General features: G+C 44.3%; 1 protein-coding gene across 1 annotated transcript in view; it reads right to left on the minus strand.

The window, feature by feature from the left end:
• MACROH2A2 (macroH2A.2 histone) overlaps nt 1-19,277 on the minus strand; it is a 56,180-nt gene that overhangs the window by 1,336 nt on the left and 35,567 nt on the right. Inside the window, exons 4-8 of the mRNA XM_077125047.1 lie at nt 16,536-16,733; nt 15,356-15,466; nt 13,895-13,994; nt 4,378-4,467; nt 366-540 (exon numbers count right to left, since the gene is read on the minus strand). Coding sequence (XP_076981162.1) covers nt 366-540; nt 4,378-4,467; nt 13,895-13,994; nt 15,356-15,466; nt 16,536-16,733 — 674 coding nt within the window. The remainder of the gene's footprint in view (nt 1-365; nt 541-4,377; nt 4,468-13,894; nt 13,995-15,355; nt 15,467-16,535; nt 16,734-19,277) is intronic.

A 19,277-nucleotide genomic window follows, 5' to 3' on the forward strand; every position in this document is an offset into this window, starting at 1 on the left:
TCCTACATGGACAGCTGCTGGGAACATGGGCTTTGAAAACGGCAGGCTCTCAGAAGATAACATGTCCTCTTGCCACTGACTGTTTGGATTCCTGCTCCTCCCCTAAAGCTGCACTTCCACATGGGCTTTATCAAGGAGCAGCCCAGCTGTGGGAGACCTCCCACCCTGACAGCCAGTGGGCCCCATTTCCCTGTGTGTTTTGAAGGATGGAGACTGGTCCTCTGGTGATAGCACTTAGCAAGCTTGGCTGCCCTGACAGCTGGTGGTCATGCCTTCTGGAATGCCCAGGTCTGATGTAAGTGGTGGGTGCAGGTGGCTCCCAGGGAAAAGGCTGGAAGAATAAATGTAGAAGAACTGTATCTTACCTGCCACTGGGGAAAGGTGGGAACGCGACGGACTTCAGCTTTTTGTCTTCGGCTGCCGAGAGGCAGTTTTTGATGGTCTCTTCAAGCTGTTCTTCACACTTATCGGAGCCCCACTGAGGAATGTGACAGTGGATGACAAATTTGGCTGCTAGGCCGCTGGATTGGCTGACTGCAGCTGGGACATGGAGAGAGGAAGGCTGGAGGTTACTGCCTAAGTCTTCATCCTAAGCCCGGGATTGGGCCACATCCCCTGTCTTCCTTACACAGGAGAGATTTAGACTCATCACAAATGGGGTTGACTAATTACATGCATTTAGAATAAAATAATGTTACTAGCTGAATGGTATTCTGAAAAGAATAAATTAAAAAACGTAAAGTCTTTTTTAAATATGAGGAATATGCTTTTAATGGCAGTGTCAAGACAGTCAAGAAGAAAATGTCATGCCTGCTCATCCTTTTGAAGCCCTTGATTACACTAGATTTTGAAAGTTGCACATGATGCAGCCTGATAGAACGTATTTCTATGGCAGTTGGAAGTTGCAGGGGAACACAGCCTTGTAGCTTGTAATGACTTATATTTGCTACAGATGCCCAGAACCTGGGAGAAGACATGAGAGTGTTGTGACACTGGCTTTTGGTGCCCAGCACTCGCAAAGAGTAAGACTCTTTAAAAAGAGCAAACGCTCATCATTGTGCCGTCACCTGGTGAACCCCCTCCCTGCGGAAGGCCTGTGCCCTGAGGCCAGCTGCTCGTTGCATTCCCGAGGGAGCATCCGGGGGCTACACGCATGTCTGCACCTTGCGGCCTCCGTCCCCAGGCACACCTTGCAGAAGCTTAACACCACCTGGCTCTGATCTGAACATCCTCACCACAGAGCTCTCTGTCTGGCAGAGCAGGTGCTCAGATATTCACAGAATGAATGAAAGATTTGACTTTCCACCCACTTGCTCAGCCCGAAACCCTCCCCCTCCCCTTCGTGCACCATGAACACGCAGCCACTGGCTCTGCTCCTGCAATAGGTTCTTGATCTGCCCTCCTGCCACCCCCACTGCCTCAGTTCAGGCCTCACTGCCGTCTGTCTGATTCTAAGATGCAGTTTTTAACTATTTTTAATACATATTTTAACATCCCTGATATTAGGATACATCTCACAGTAGCTGTCAGCCTGGATTGAAATTGCATTCTTCAGAAGAGATTTTGCGGTTGCTTCTGAGTCACCTGGGGACACTACCAAACTGAGGTCACTTTCCATTAATGCATCTGCCTGGTGTTTTTCTGGATCACACTGGCAGTGTAAATTGGGCTGGGAAGCTGTGGGAGTACTGGCTTGTGGTTCAAATTCTCTAGCAAGGCTTTCTTTCCCTCTGCCCACCCAGCGCCAGTGTCAAGACGAGTTCCCTGCTGTTCTTTCCCGCGTGGTGGGTTTGTTTATTTGCTCTTAAACAGAATGTGTCCCAGCTTTATGTGGGGCCTCCTACTAGGCTCCCCATCTTAGAAATTCATCCTTGGTTAGTGGTCCATACAACAAGGGCGTAGCTTACATCCGACGGTGTTTTGAAATTAAATGAAATATGACCTCAGAACCCGATGGACTGTCTCCCTTTTTCCGATGCCCTTTCACCCATCCCTTCCTCCAGAGTGCTCCCAGTGATGGTTTCTTACACCTAACATGTTTGCACCGATTTCTTAGCTCCTGAATTCCTGCAACCCTCTCCTTCCTTCTGGATTCACTCTTCTCTTTCCTCAAGTGTGGCCTTTTGGAGTCCTTTCTTCAAGGGTCTGAGTCTCAATGTCCACATGTCGGAAATTGTGCTTCTTTCCCCCTCCCTCTTGATTGATGACATAGTAACATGTGGAATTCTTGGTTGTCAGTGCTTTGGAGAGATTTCTTTCCTGTTTGCAGGCATCTTTTGTTGGTCTGTGGTCAGTAGAACTATCATTTCTTTACAAATAATGTCTTTCCTCTTGGTTGCTTTAAAAATTTCTCTTGATTCTTTGAACTTCTGCAGCGTCACCACAATGGACCAGATTTTGGATTTATTTTTATTTATTATGCCTGAGGACATGTGTGTTTAATTCTGGGAAATTATCAGCCACAATCTCTTAATATAGTATTTCTCTAACTTGTCTTTTCTGCTGCCAGAACTCCATCTGGAAGTGTTGGAGCCTCTTGAGCCATACAGAGTAGTTAGTTTGCCCTTCTTTCTACCCTGTCAGGCAGTTTGGTGGGTGTCTTCCCCAGACTCCAGGCCCCCAGCCCAGATCGAGTCTTACATGGCTGACGTGGGGCTCTGCCTCATGGTGATACAGAAGTCTAGACATTGAGTCAGGGCCACAGCAGTGTGGCCTGGGCTTGGGTTGGGGAGCTTGCTGCTCCCTTCTGTCACTTTGGAAAGGTATATTTTACACTAACCACACAGAGCCCTGGGGGTGGTCAGAGCTTTGGCTTACTGTATTGACCAGTTATCCAGCCACTTGCTTTGAGCTGACCCCAATTCCTGTTACCTGCAGGAGGTCACTTCCAGATGACTCTACCTATTACTAGAACCTGGAGCCCAGTGGCCTGGGGTTGTGACTGCCCCTCTGCTGCTGCATGCGGCTCTTTGATCTCTGTCCATGGATAATCATTATCTTATATTTGTGGCTCTGGCTTAAACTTTTCAAAACAAAGGAATTTCTTCTGTCTTTGCTCTATGTATGGGTGAGTGGTAAATTCAGAGCTCAAAGTGGGAACTCATGTTCTTTCCTGACCGGAAGCCCCCAGTACTCTTCTGACAAGCAAATCTGATCAGGGTAGTCCCTGCTTCAACTCTCCAGGGTGCCCCTCTTGTCTACACAGGGTCAGAGAGCCAGACTGCTTCTTACAGCCCATGGGGCCCAGTGTGGCCTCTGGCCGCTGTTTCTCTCCTTCCTACCTGCTGACCCGACACAGCCTGCTCTCCCATGCCCTGAGCCTTCTCCCACTGCTCTGACCATCTGCAGTGTCCTCACCCCCAGATTCCACCTCGCTCCTTAAGACATGAGGCAGGGCCCACATCTTCCCTGGAGCCCTCCGCGGCCCCAGGCAGAGGTCACGGTTCCCCCACTGTAACCCATTTATGTGTCTGTCTTTCTTACCCGACTGCAATGCTTAAGGGCAGAAAGGGGCTTTATGTATGTCTGAAGCCCTAGCGTTTGTACAGTGTCTGGATGTTCAGGGAGTGAACTGACTGGTGATGGTGCGGGTGGGACATGGATCCAAAGTTGGATCCGCCTGTCAAAAGCTCCCCAATAGAACTGAAGACAGGTGTTCAACAGCTCCTTGTCCACAAACGTTCCCGGCAGCATTATTCACGACAGCCAAAAGAAGGCAACAGCCCAGGTGTCCATCAGGAGAATGAATGGTTAAACAAAAATGTGACATATCCATAAACGGAGTATTATTCAGCCATAAAGCGGAATCCATGCTACAAGATGGATGAATCCTAAGAACATTAGGCGAAGTGAAACAAGCCAGACACTGAAGACCACATATGATATATCCAGAATAGGCAAATCCATAGAGCAGAAGGCAGATTAGAGGTTGCTGAGGGCTGGGGGAAAGGGGGATGGGGAGTGACTGCTTAACGGGTGTGGGGTTTCCATTTGGGGTAATGAAAAAGGTCTGGATCTGGACAGTGGTGGCGATGGTTGTACAACACAGTAAATGTAGTTAATGTCACTTAATGGTGCACTTTAAAGTAAGGGTAAGTTTTATGTTATGTGTATTTTACCACAATGAAAAAAAAAGTTACCCAATGGCTCTAGACCGTTTTGGGGTGATGTGATGCAAATTGGCTGGGACTGTCAATTTTATCTCCCCAAAGCATATGAAGTGAACTCCATTGGCCTGTTCAAATTATCTGGGAGATGCTTTCTGATGAGTGATGGCACCTTTTGTTTCACAAACTGATGAGCAGAACCATGTGAGGCTGGCAGGGAGAGGAAGGCAGCGAGGTGAAGTTGGGAATATGGGCCCAATTCCACACTTACCTTCAGCAACTTCCAAAGGCCCTTGGGATTTACGAAGCTCCTTTACTGTTTCCAAGAACTCTTTTCCGCCAGCCTTTTCCAAGGCTTTACCTGTAAGGAGAACAATGAAGCCATTGTGGGTGGTTCTTTTTAATGCCATCACACTGTTTGACGTATTCCCAGTAGGCCAGAAAAGAAACTAGGATCTAGGTTTCACAGTTGAAATCCTGGTTGCCAATGGTCAGTGGTGCCAAGGGTCCCTGGTCCTCTATCCAGCAGAACTTAAATTCTAATAAACCTACAGGACCTTCTTAGGGATGATTTGTCTATAAAGCAGTCTCATGACATGAATCCTGAAGATGATTTCTTTTTTTAATTAGGGCTCCAGAGTTGTTCTAGTCTACCAAAGCTGCCAGAATGCAACACACCAGAGATGGATTGGCTTTCAATAAAAGGGGATTTATTTAGTTAACATATAACTCTTCAGAGGAAAAGCAACTAACTTACAACTGAGGTTCTTTCTTACATGGGAAGGCACAGAGCAATCTCTGCTGGCGATCTCTGCTGGCATTCTCTCCAGGTCTCTGAGTTCCAACAACTTTCCCAGGGTGATTCCTTTCTGCATCTCCAAAGGCCTGGGCTGAGCTGCAAGTGCTGAGATGAGGTATGCTGAGCTGCTTGGGCTGTGCTACATTGAGCTCTCTCATTTAAACTTCCAGCCAATTAAATCAAATATCATTCATTGCAGCAGGCACGCCTCCTAGCCGACTGCAGATATAATCAGCGACAGATGAGGTTCACATGCCATTGGCTCATGTCCACAGCAATAAAACTAGGCACCTTCACCCGGCCAAGCTGACACCTGACCCTAAGTACTACATGTCCAACCTTGTCAACTTGGCAACTATACACATCACCTTTAATGATATTAAAGTGGCAAAAACTCTCTTCTGGCTGTGGGCCTATGAATCTCAAAATAAGTTATCTGGTGACAATAGGCAAAGGAGGACAGCCACAGATACATGCTTTCATTTTCATAGGGAGAAATTGTAAGGAACACAGGAGTCGCAAGACCCAAACAGTTCTGAAAACCTGCAGGGCAACCTCCCTTTCCAAGGGTCTACGCAGTGGCCCATCTCTTTCCGAACCAACCTCGGGGGACACTGAGGAGACCACCTTTTTCTCTGCTCCACCCTCTCCAAGCACTGGGGTCACACCTGGGCTCTTTGCCATTTCCAGGGCACATGCTCAACGCCTCCATGTGGTGGCAGCCAGGCTCTCCCCAGTCCTCAAGGAGCGTGCTGTACCTTCTCCAAGGCCTGAGGTGGCACAGTTCTTCCACTGCAATGAGGTAGGAGACTCTTCAGGGCAAACTCACCCTCTCCATGTATACGAGTGGGTCCACTCTCCTGGCCGAGGTTTCTTGGCTTCAGACCCGAGCGTCCATGGTTCTCACTCTGCAAACTCCAATTTGTCCCTTTTGTGTCCCCGCTTTGTCCAGATTGGCAGTGGTTCCGTTTACACCAACAGTCTCTTCAAGCACTCCAGGACTTCTCCATCATTCTCTTCACAGTTTCTTCAAAATCTTCCCCTTATCCATCCAAAAAACTGTTCCAAAATATATGGCATTTGCAAACTGCAGCAGCACCCCACTTCTCCAGTACTAAGTCTGTTCTAGTCTACCAAAGCTGCCAGAATGCAACACACCAGAGATGGATTGGTTTTCAATCAAAGGGGATTTATTTAGTTAACGTATAGATCTTCAGAGGAAAGGCAGCTAACTTTCAACAGAGGTTCTTTCTTACATGGGAAGGCACAGGGCAATCTCTGCTGGCTTTCCCTCCAGGACTCTGCGTTCCAGCAACTTTCCCAGGGTGATTCCTTTCTGCATCTCCAAAAGCCTGGGGTGAGCTACTTGGACTGTGCTATGCTGAGCTCTCGCATTTAAGCACTAGCCAGTTAAATCAAACATCATTCATTGCAGCAGGCACGCCTCCTAGCTGACTGCAGATGTAATCATCAGCAGATGAAATTCACATGCCACTGGCTCATGTCTATGGCAACAGAACTAGGCACCTTCACCTGGCCAAGTTGACACCTGAACCTAACTACCACAAAAGTCCTGCTCTATGCTTGAGTATCCACATCATGTTGATTCAAATCAGTGTCTTGGGAACTGGATAGCACACCACCCTATGGGGCATCTCAGTCCCCTGCCGTCTGCTTCTTGTCACCAGCTCCTGGTTCCACATCTGCCCCTAGAGGCCCAGGACCGAGGGGATGGCTGAGCAGGAACCTCTGTGTCCAGGGTGGAGTGCTCTGGAACCCTGTTCCCATCTCAGGACCACCACCACTTGTTGTAAGTCCTTGGTGTTGTAGGACAGTTATGGGCTGAGGGTGGCGTGACATGCTGTTGCCCAACCTGGGCCTCAACGTTCAATGGAAGAATTCAGAGAACTGAGTGGTTAATCGCTAAGGATCTTTCTGCTGGGGGCTCCCAAGAGTTTCTGATCTTAGCACAATTCCCTACTCAATACCTCAGGTTTGTGCCCTTACAGAAGCCAAGTGGAGCCTCCAGGACATGGCAGTGTCCACCTCCAGCCCATCAGGAACCCCATCCGTGTACACCAAGGGATCCAGCCCTCCTTCCCACCTTCTCATGATTCAGAGATGACAGATGAACTAGGAGATGAAGTATTTCACCCCAAGTGTTTTCATCTTCTAATAATTTGATGATCTGGCTGTCTGGGGCAAGTCTCAGCTCTCTCTTTGTGGTTATTATTTGTTATTGTTATCATTATTACCGAATTCAGAGGCTTCTCTAGAGGCTGAGCAAGGTAGTTTCCTCTCTCCAAACTTCAGTCTGTTTGAAGAGCCACAGAACATACACTGCTCCAACAGTCACTGTCCCCTGGCAGGGGGGAGGGGTTTCTTCATTATGGCGCTTGGGTTTCAACACTATGATCTGGAAGTGATTATCACTGGCTATGCCAAGTGCAGTACATATGGAACTCTGTCTCCTTTCTGGCTCTCAAATCCAGGCCAGTGCTGATGGGTTGGCCTGGAGTAAAATCACCTAAGCCTGGAGAAGACCCAGTAACTGAAGCTGGTAGCCAAGTTTGTGTTGGTTCCTATAAAAAGTGAGAAGTGGAGGAAATAGGTTTTGGTGCATTCAGGTCAGAGGCCACATGGGGAAGTTTAAAAGGCAAAGGTGATTCCATTCCCTTCACTGAAGACTTTGAAGAATGAAGCAGGCTGTGGGGTTGATGAGGGGAACTGCTCTCTATGGCTATATTCCAGTGAATAAATGAAGAAGGAACGACAGCATTAGATTCTCAACACTTAGCATCCCCCAAAGAAAACAAATCTAGGGAAGGTGCATCAGTGACCCTGACACCACAAAAAGAGAGATGACCAGAGATTACATGCCTCCTGATAGAAGGACACTATGTCACTGACAAAGCAGTCCTGCCCCAAATTTTGAGCCTGTATCTCATTAAGCTTCTAGAATCCAACTACCAACTTACAAGAAACACAAGGATGAAATGTGTTTCACATCAGGAGGTTGAAATCAACAAAATACAAACTGTGGGTAGCTCTGCAGTATAAATGGCCAGGTTTCCCCCACAAATAAATGGAAAGTTGCAAAAACAGAAAGAAAGAAAAAAAAAGAGATATGAAGGGGGTACCTATGGGTTATCAAAGACTTAAGAGATTTATCAACTAATTGCAGCGTGTAGACTTACTCCCCAAGGGTAATCACGTAAATTAAAAAAACAAAACAAAACCAACACTAATGATGCAATTGGAATTTGAACATTGACTGGATGTTTTTTTTTTTAACATGGGCAGGCACCAGGAATTGAACCCGGGTCCTCTGGCCTGGCAGGTGAGCATTCTTGCCTGCTGAGCCACCGTGGCCCACCCTTGACTGGATGTTTGATGATGTTAAGGATGTGGTACCTTTTTTAGGTGTGATAATGGTATTGTAGTTACCCAAACGTTCTTAGATTGTAAGCTCTTACAGCAGTCACTTATATTTAGGAGTTGTAACTGATATTTCTAAATTCTGAGATACTAAGCTGTTTGTATATAACCTGTTCGTTCCCTGAAACTTTGGATATTCATATGATACCTGAGACTCAGAGTTAGAGCTCTGAAGCTATGCAAGTCAGCATTACCCCATTTGGCAACTGTTAAAAGAGCTGAAAAAGTGATCAGACTTTGACTGGAAATATGAATGAAGGTAATCTGGATAGGACTAACGTAAATCAGAATACTGAGTAAAGGATAACGTGGCCCATACTTTAAAATTTCTTCCTCTGGGTGAGACCAAAGAGATGTTTATTTGGTGCAAAATTTATAATTTGGTTAGCACATTATCTAATTTAACTTGTAGGTCAGTTTACTTGAACACCATAATTGCATGGACTCTTGCATAGGGCATGAGATTTTGTTGGTCTGTACAAGTTAGTATGATGCCCTGATATATCCTAGAGTAATGTGGGCAGAGAATAAAAAAGTATTTGCAAACTCCTCTTGGGGGACTGGGGAGAAAGGAGGTAATATTCAACTTTCCCATCTGGGGAATTCCTGATATTTTGCAAGCAGTGGGGACAACCAAATCAATAGGCTGAACGTCAATCTTGGGGCTTGCCCCCTATGAAGCTTATTCCTGCAAAGGAGAAGCTGAGCCTACCAATAATTATGCCTAAGAGTCACCCCAGAGAATCTCTTTGGTTGCTCAGATGTAGCCTCTTTCTCTCAGCCAACTCAGCAGGTGAATTCACTGTCCACCCCCAGTACGTGGGACATGACTCCCAGGGGTGTAAATCTCCCTGGCAATGTGGGACCTGACTCCTGGGGATGAGTCGGGACTTGGTATCATGGGTATGAGAAGGCCTTCTTGAACAAAAGGGGGAAGAGAGAAATGAGACAAAATAAAGTTTCAGTGGCTGAGAGCTTTCAAATAGAGCTGAGAGGTTATCCTGGAGGTTATTCTTATGCATTATATAGATATCCTTTTTAGTTTATGGTGTATTGGAGTGGCTAGAGGGAAGTACCTGAAACTGTTCAACTGTGTTCTAGTAGCCTTGATTCTTTTTATAAAAAAATTTTTTATTAATTAAAAAACAAATATTACAGGAAGCACAAACATTCCCAACACATACACTCAGCAATTCACAATAACATCACATAGTTGCATATTCATCATCATGATCATTTCCCACACATTTGCATCAATTCAGAAAAAGACATAAAGACAACAGAAAAATAAAATAAAAACAGGAAAAAAATTTACATACCATACCCCTTACCCCTCGCTTTCATTGATCACTAGCATTTCAAACTAAATTTATTTTAACATTTGCTCCCCCTATTATTTATTTTTATTCCATATATTCTACTCATCTGTTGACAAGGTAGATAAAAGGAGCATCAGACACAAGGTTTTCACAATCACACAGTCACACTGTGAAAGCTGTATCATTATACAATCATCATCAAGAAACATGGCTACTGAACACAGCTCTACATTTTCCAGCATTTCCCTCCAGCCTCTCCATTACATCTTGAATAACAAGATGATATCTACTTGATGCATAAGAATAACCTCCAGGATAACCTCTCAACTCTGTTTGGAATCTCTCAGCCATTGCCACTTTGTCTCATTTCCCTCTTCCCCCTTTTGGTCGAGAAGGTTTTCTCAATCCCTTGATGCTAAGTCTCAGCTCATTCTAGGGTTTTTCTCAATCCCTTGATGCTTAGTCTCCGCTCATTCCAAGATCTCTGTCCCATGTTGCCAGGAAGGTCCACACCCCTGGGAGTCATGTCCCACGTAGACAGGGGTAGGGTGGTGAGACTGCTCGTTGTGTTGGCTGGAGAGAGGGGCCACATCTGAGCAACAAAAGGGGCTCTCTTGGGGGTGACTCTTAGGCTTAAATTTTAAGTAGACTTGACCTATCCTTTGTGGGGTTAAGTTTCATATGAACAAACCCCAAGACTGGGGGCTCTGCCTATAGCTTTGGTTGTCTACACTGCTTGTGAGAATATCAAGAATTCAACTTGGGGAAGTTGAATTTCTCCCCGTTCTCACGTAGCCTTGATTCTTGAAGAAGACTGTATAATTATATAGCTTTTACAATGTGACTGTGTGGTTGTGAAAATCTTGTATGTGATGCTCCTTTTATCCAGGATATGGACAGATGAGTAAAAAAGAAATAAGGACAAAAAAATAAAGAATAGGGGGAAATAAAGGGTAAAAATTGGGTAGACTGAAATACTGTGGGTCAGTGAGAGGGAAGGGTAAAAGTTATGGGAGGTATTAGTTCTTTTTTCTTTTTATTTCTTTTTTTGGAATGATGCAAATGTTCTAAAAATGGTCATGGTGAAGAATATACAACTATGCGATGATATTGTGAGCCATTGATTGTACAGTATTGTTGTACTGTATGTGTGTGGATATTTCTCAATAAAAATATATAACAAAAAGCAGTCCTTATCTTTTAAAGACCATTCTCAGATATTCACAGATAATAATAATATGGTGTCTGGGGGAGAGGAGAGTGGGTGGATAGAAGCTACCCAGCCTGGCCACGGGTTGCTGATTATTGTAACTGTGTGATGGATATAGAAGGTATCATTATACCTATCTGCTATTTATGTGTATGCTTGAAATTTTCTGTAATAACATATAAAGTTTTTAAAAAATAATAAATCAGGGCTTTTTTTATCTGCAGGTGATGACTCGCTTAGGTGATGGTAGTACAGGATGAAATCATGATGGGGAGAACTCCTTCTAACAACCCAACAACAATGAAAAAGACTATATTTATTATATGCTTATGTCCCCCACTGCATTGAACGCCATCCATGTGTAATCTTATTTAATCTTCACAGCACTTTTATGAAGCAGGCACTGTTGCTATCCTCACTTATAGGTGAGGAAACCAAGATTAAGAAGATTAAGAAACCTGCCCACGGTCACACAGCCGGGACGTGAGTAGTAAAATCTAGGACAGAGACCCAGGCTGACCCCAGAACCTGCACTGCACTCTGAACCGTTTTGCTGCCCTTTGGCTCATTTATCTTTCTGAATCCCAAGGGTTAGCCTTATAATCCTCTCTGAAATCTGAGCTTGAGTTTTAGCTCCAATACTCTTTCTGCTCTACCACTGTGCCATTAAAAAAAAAAAAAAGGCCACACCCACTTGGACGGCTGTTATTTAAAAAATGGAATATATAGAGAGAGTTGGTGAGGATATGGAAAAATAGGAACCCTTGCACATTTATGGTGGGAATGTAAAATGGTGTAGCTGCTGTGGGAAATAGTTTGTCAGTTCTTCAAACAGTTAACCCCAGAATTGCCGCATGGCTTGGCACTTCCACTCGATATTTATGCAAGAGAACTGAAAACAGAGACTCAAACGGCTATTGTACACCCCTGTTCATAGCAGCATTATAATAATATAATAATAGCCAAAACCCAAGTGATTGCCAACAGATGAACACACCAACAAAACGTGGTATGTCCATGCAATGGAATAGTATTCAGCTGTAAAAAGGAATGAAGTTCTGATGCATGTGACAACATGGATGACCCTTGAAGACATCATGCTGTGTGAAGTAAGTCAGACCCAAAAGGACAAATACTGTGTGATTCCACTTATATGAGGTATCTAGAAGAGGCACATTCAGAGAGACAGAAAGAAAGATTACAGGCCACCAGAGGCTGGGGAGAAGGGAAGCTTAGGGAGGTATTGCTTAGTGGGTAGAGATTCTGTTTGGGGTTATGAAAACGTTCTGGAAACAAGAGGTGGCTGTACTCATTGTATTGTATGTATACATGGGATATTATTCAGACATGGAAAGGAATGAAGTTCTGATACATGCTGCAACATGGACGAAACTTGAAAACATCATGATGAGTGAAATAAGCCAGACACAAATGGACTAATACTGTGTGAATGCACTTGTATGAAATGTTCTGAATAAGCAAATTCAAAGGGACAGAAAATAAAGTACAGGCTACCAGGGGCTGAGGAGGACGAGAGACAGAGACGATTGCTTAATGGGCATGGAGCTTCTGTTTGGAATGATGGAGACGTTTTGGGGATGGATGGTGGTGATGGCAGCACGATGCTATGAACATGGTTAGTGCCACTGAATTGTACATTTAAAATGGTTAAAGTGACAAATTTTGTTATGTGTATCTTACCACAATAAATGTAAAAATTAGAAATATCTTTATTTTTTTTTCTGATGTAAAAAGTCAAATAGCGTAGACATATAAAGTAGAACACTGCAACTTGTTTAGTTTGCAAGAGGCTGACGTGCTTCAAAACAGAGCTCAAGACTCAGGCCACTAGGGGGAGCCTTTCTCCAAGGGGGGCATCACCGGCGGCTGGGAGGACCTGGGCAGGGGTGGGAAAGGGACTGAGGAACCTGCATGGTCTGTGCAGGAGAAGCTGTTTCTCTTTAATGCTGGGTTCTATCCGGTGTTTCCTGTTTCCCTGTGGCCTCTGATGCCCCAAGGGAACTGTAAGTGAGCCCAGCAGTTACTACCTAGGGCCTAGCAACTAGCAATCCTCAGAGGCAAACCCTGGACAAAGCCTGTTCTTTGCTCGCTTTACCCTTTCAATGGAGAGTTAGGACAGCTCTGTCTCGTAGAAATGTCTGAGATGGGGGGTCAGTTAATAAACCCTTATTTCCAGTGCCTTGCCAGCTACCATCCGTGCTTCTCCACCTTTCCTAAAGCACTAGCCCACCACCGCTCTGGGAGAGGACAGCCCACTGGGAAAACAAATCAGTGCCATGCGCTTACAGACAGTGTAGTTTTTCTAGATGTCCATTTCCTTTTTACCAATGGTGGGGCCAATAGTTAAGCTTATAATGTATGGAATGTTTTACCCAAAACGTGTACAACAATGTTTACAACAACCACTATTCACTGTCGCGCCAACTGGAAACTACCTAATTGCCATTAACAGTAGGAATGGATCAATAATTGTGGTATATTCACATGATGGAAAACTATACACAGCAAAGAAAATGAATGAACTACAACTGCACTACAAACACCATGTTGAGAAAAAGAAGCCAGACTGCCTGATTTCATTTATATAAAATTCAAAACAGGTGGACCCCTTCAATGCCGTTAGATTTAGGCTAGTGGTTATTCTCGCAGGGGACAGTGACCAGAAGGGAGAATGAGGGAGGCTTTTGAGGTGCAGCTGAGGTTTGGTTTCAGGAGCTAGGTGCTGGTGGCACAGGCGTGCTCACTTCGGAAAAAACTTCTTTAAGTTGAACACTAATGATCTGTGCACATTTCTGTTTTTATGCAATACTTTAAAATTTCAAAAAGGAAATTTGCAGAATTAAAACAAAGATAGTTACCCTCTAGTAATGCTGTTCAGCAAGATACAGAGACCAAGAATTTAACATGGTGCCCTGAGCAGTGGAATGTCCAGTTAACACTGACCAGCTTCCCAAGGAGTCAGTCTGTGGCCTGGCAGTGCTCCCCCAGTCTCACGGCTTACCGATATCTTCCTTGAGGTCAATTTCGGCTGTGGTTGGGTGGACAATGCCCTCCACTCTCATGGAGCCAATATGGCTGATGTCACTCTGGGTCAGGGACAGCTGCATTAGGAAGAGAAGATGGAGAATGTGGGCAAGGCCAAATACCACTGAAAATCCCCAGACTTTCCCTCGCATCCACGAACTCCTGTGTGATTCGTACTGAGTGCCAGTGAAAAGGGGCAGCAGATGAAGTAACAGTCTCAGGTTTCCCAGGTACTGGGTTTTCATTAGGGTCTTTTGAGTGCAATAGATTTGATTTCCACTTTGAGGTCGGCACCGTGGGTCAAGTCTGCCTCTTCTTCCAGGATTGGTTCTAACCCTTGTGGCCTTGATTTTCAGTGATGAGTCCCCTGAGTAGTAACTGCAAGGGAAGCCCAGAGCTCCCACTCGATTCTTCCCTCAATACCCTGTTCTCAGAGCAGCACAGACCTTTGGGTACAGGGCTGTGAAGCCAATGACCTTTCTAGAGAGAAGCGACAGGTTCTGGGGCTCCACCCTGCTTATGTCTGGCCAGGTTGCATTTTGGGGACCACATTCTTGGGGCTATACTTGTGAAATACTGCCCTCGGAGCTTGTAACTGAGTGGAATGGAGGGCATTCTCCATTGTCTGCCTATGCTCTCCTAGGTAAGCGAGAGAAAGCTTATGATCATAAGCTCCTTGCTGTCCCTGGTGATGAATTAGGAGCCCCTCATTTACGCTCTTCTCATGACACGCTCTTCCTAGCTGCTTAAGTGCAGACTTGCAGCCAGAGAGATGAGGAACTGTTTCCTTGTGTCTCTCATATCAGCCCCAGTCAACCTGGTAGACAAATGGCCTGCTCAGTAAACTTGGCACTGATGGAAATGAACTATTTGCATGTCTGGCTGGGCTGCTGTTGTGCTGCCCGAGAGTGTTCAAATGTATACAGCCCCGTTCTGTTTTCTTTCTGCAGTCTAGAAAGGAGAGCAGACTGAATTATTGGCAAACAATTCATTTCTAACATCAGGGATTTTCAGGAAACATTTATTTCTATTTTCTTTCTTGTATAAATTACATTGAACCATATAAGACAGGCCTCTCAAAGGCAGTTTGAGATAGTTTTGGGTTTTTTTTCCCTTTGGTGGGCACAAAAATAACTGCAGTATGGGAAACTACTAGCAAAACCAGAAATACCATTCATTCTATCTCTGACCAGAAAGGCCCTCTATGCTTACCTTTGGCTGACCAATGTCAGCATTTACAATTTTTCACACTAAAGAGCTTGATTACTCTCACAATGCAGAAACCACCAGAGCTCTTTGTTTTAAAAAGGAATAGTTCAAGACCAGTCTGAAAGCTGTATCAGGGAGCAAGGGACAAAGGAGGTACCTTTGCTCGTAAGCAGTAGATTATAAAAATGCAATGTTGTGTTACTACAGCACATTATGTTTGTCGTTTTACCTTCTGTCCTAGGACAAGACTCTTAGAAGACAGGATGGTGAAGCCATCCCCTGGCCCATCTTCAGAGGTGGAATTTGAAGTCCCTTCTTTATCGCTGTCCTTTGGTTTGGACTGTTGGTAGAAATGAGAAGGACATATGGGAAACCACCCAGAAAAGGCCCGAGATGGCTTTATTAAACTCCTATGGCTGCTACCAACTTAGATGTGATTAGGCATTATGCTGTGCTGTTACTTGACGGAGGGAAGCAAGGGACAGTAATATGATGCAAAAAAAAAGGGGCACTGCAAACAAAATGAAGTGTGTTAGAGGGGTTCCATGTGTCCATAGAGCTCACTAAAACCTGGACACATGTACACTATTGCCCTTCTCCATGCCTGCAGCTCATGAAGGCAAGCATCAGAACCAAGTGGAGGTGTTCACTGCCCACTGTTCCACCTGCCTTCTCCCCAATTTTTCTGGGGAGATGGGGTACAGTGGCAGTGGAGAGAACCCCTGTGTCATCACTTGTATTATCACAGAGGTCTGTGGAATGAAAATTTGATAACCTCTAAAGCAGCGCTGTCCAGCAGAACTTTCTGTGATCATGGAAATATTCTGTCTGTACCGGCCAGTGCTAGTAAGCACTTGAGATGTGGCTGCTGCAACTGAGGTGATGAATTTTTAATATGGTTTAATTTTAATTCAAATGGAGTAGCCACATGTGGTTAGTGGTTACCGTACTAGACAGCACATCAAAGTATTACCCCACAAATGGCATCTCTCAGTGGTAGCAACTTAGCAGACTGAGCTATCCAAAACACCTGAAATCCCATTGGTTGAACTCAAGGGACTATTTATGGGAAAATAGAGATTCTTCAGTGTGCAACATGGCATTCTATAGAGAAATGAGAAATAGGGTTCCAAGTCATCATCTCTTAAGATTTCAGTGGGAGCGACGGAGAAGCGGGAAAACTGCAAACTACCCATGCTTTTGGTTTGGAGACCTCTGTTTGATGATTTGAGCTCTTGTCCCAAATCCCATTTTTTATTCTATGTACACATTCTCATCCTTTTCTCCCAGCATCAAGTTGCAGAGAGCCCTCTCCTGCAGATGCCTGCTATGCCCTCTGCTTTTGATCTTTAAACCTTTCTTCTTGTTCAGTGGGAGTCCCTGGCTCGCAAGATGCAGACTTGGCTCACCTTTTTGGACGTCCGTGGCTTGGCAGCCTTGGACTTCTTGCCCCCCTTCTTTCCTGACGTGGATTTCCTTCCTCTTTTCTCTGGGGGAGGGGAGAGGATCGTTTCAGACTTGCCTCTGGCCCCTCGCTTTTTCGCCAGCAGCTCAGGGTGAATCCTGGGCAGGACGCCTCCGCTGGCAATAGTCACTCCTTTTAGCAGCTGAAGAGAGAAAAGGTGTGAGCTCTTACGGCAACCAGCTTTCTCATTCTGGATTTAATACAATTTGAACTGTTGGCAAGTCTGGTCTCTGCTTATTGAAGAAGTTGTATAATGCACAATTTAAATGGCTTCCCCCTTTTTTCACTTGTATAGTGTTTCTCTGTAGGCTTGTGATCTCAGACAGAAAGCAAAACAAAGCAAAACAAAATAAAAGGGTTAGAGAGGTTGAATCCAGGGATGTTACCCAGGGTTTTAGCATTCCAGACACACCCGCAGATAAAGAGCTCCATATGTGGGGAGCATAGCTTGACAAAAGTTAGGTTCAAAGGTCAACAAATGGACTATATCCAGAGAACCACAGACCACGGGTCTCCATAATTTTTTTTTTTTAATTTTTTACTGTGAAAAATAACATATATACAAAAAAATCAATAAATTTCAAAGTACATTGTAAATAGTTATAAAACAGATTTCAGAGTTTGGAATGCGTTACAGTTCCACAATTTTAGGTTTTTCCTTCTAGCTGCTCCAAAACACTGGGGACTAAAAGAAATATCAATATAATGATTCAGTGGTCAGACTCATTTGTTAAATTCTAACTTCTCTGTTACAACTCCTCTTTCTCCTTTGATCCTTCTCCCAATCTTTAGGGGTATTTGGGCTATGCCCACTCTAACTCTTTCATGTTGGAAGGGGCTGTTGATAATATGGGATTCGGGGATGGAACTAGTTGCTGTTGTTGGAGAGGCTGGTCCCTCTGGGTTTCAGAACTTATCTTGCCTAGGAACCCATCTGGAGGTTGTAGGTTTCTGGAAAGTAATTTTAGTGTATGAAATATCTGTAGAATCTCAGATAGAGCCCTAGGTGTTCTTTAGGGTTAACAGGAATGGTTTTGGTTTTGGTTTGGCAAATCATGGTAACAGCAATATCTAGCTGAAAGCTAGTGTAAGAGTAGTCTCCAGAATAGCCTCTAGACTCTATTGGAACTCTCTTAGCCTCTGATACCTTATTTTGTTACATTTCTTTGCCCCCTTTTGGTTAGGAAGGCATTGTTCATCCCACAGTGCCAGGGCCAGGCTCATTCCCAGGAGTCATGCCCCACGCTGCCAGGGAGACTTTCACCCCTGGATGTCATGTTCCATGAAGGGAGGAAGGTTTTACTTGCAGAGTTGGGCTTGGAGAGAGAAAGGCCACATCTGAGCAACAAAAGAGGTTTTCCGGAAGTATAAGTATAAGTATAGGTAGGCTAAGCTTCTTTGCTACAGAAATAAGCTTCGTCAGAGCAAGCCTCAAGATCAAGGGCTTGGCCTATTGACTTAGGGAGTCCTTAATATTTGGGACACTATCAGGGGTTTCCATGGTGGTAAAGCTTAATAGTTCCATACTCAGTCTCTCAAGGGACTTTGCCAATGCTTTTTAATTATCTGTCCAACATACTCTGGGATGTTTCCAGGTATTACATTAAGCTATACAGAGCTACAAGCCCTTATTCCCATTCTGAGCTCCATGTGTTTGGGTTGTTTAAAGTAGCTATCCAGATTGGCTGAGTTAGCTTATGTGTTACAGAAAATTTGGGTTTTGAACAAAATAAACCTCTTTTCCTTTGATCTCATACAGTAGGTGAAGTTCTAAAATGCAGACAAGGTCATCCTTACCCTGTATTCTGATTTACCTTAGTTCTGACCAGATCACCTTCGTTTTTATTCCTAATTGAAGCCTGATCTCTTTTTCGGTTTCTTTAAGAGTGGTTGTATGTAGCAGTGCTGATTTCTAGAGCTGCAGAATTCCACCTCTGAGTCTTAGGTGTCACACAGGTAACCAAAATTCCAGGGAGATACCAGCTTATACATATATAGCACAGCATCCCAAAACCTAAAAATAACATTTACAGTTCCATACCAAATGTGACTGCTATAAAAGCATACAATCCTTGGCCCCAACTTTCTTGTATTTTCTAAAAGACACCATACAATAGTTGTTCTTTTGTTTCTGGCTTATTTTGTACCACATTATGTCCCCAAGGTTCTTTCACCTCATTGCATGCCTCACGACTTTGTTCCTTTCTGTAGCCTCACAATATTTGATCATATGTGCTACTGTTTGCCATTCTACTTCTCAAATATCCTTCAGCCACCTCCATCCATTGGGCATCATGGTAATGTCCAAAATAAACAATCTGTATCTCACATTATCTTCACTTAGTTGTACAATCAACAACACTCTAAATTTTAGACCATTTTCATTGCTCCAAAGAGAAAAATAAACAATAAACAAAACCTCACCAAATTAGAAAATCCAACCTCCCCTTTACTCTTGTCCTCCCTGCTGCTCCACCACCCTCCATTATCTACCCCTGGTATTGCTGTGGTACTGTTGATGTCTTCCTGTTAAACACAGACCACAGAATGCAATAGTAGTTTTCCCCCAGACCCCTCTATTATTGACTCTTTCTACAAGATTCATATCTTTGAAGTAGTTCATGCAAGAATTTTTTATATCTGTAGTATTAATTGGTGGGATACATGGCTCTATACAACCCCTTTC

This window comes from Tamandua tetradactyla, chromosome 13 (assembly GCF_023851605.1).
Source record: "Tamandua tetradactyla isolate mTamTet1 chromosome 13, mTamTet1.pri, whole genome shotgun sequence".
In the NCBI taxonomy this organism is placed as follows: Eukaryota; Metazoa; Chordata; class Mammalia; order Pilosa; family Myrmecophagidae; genus Tamandua; species Tamandua tetradactyla.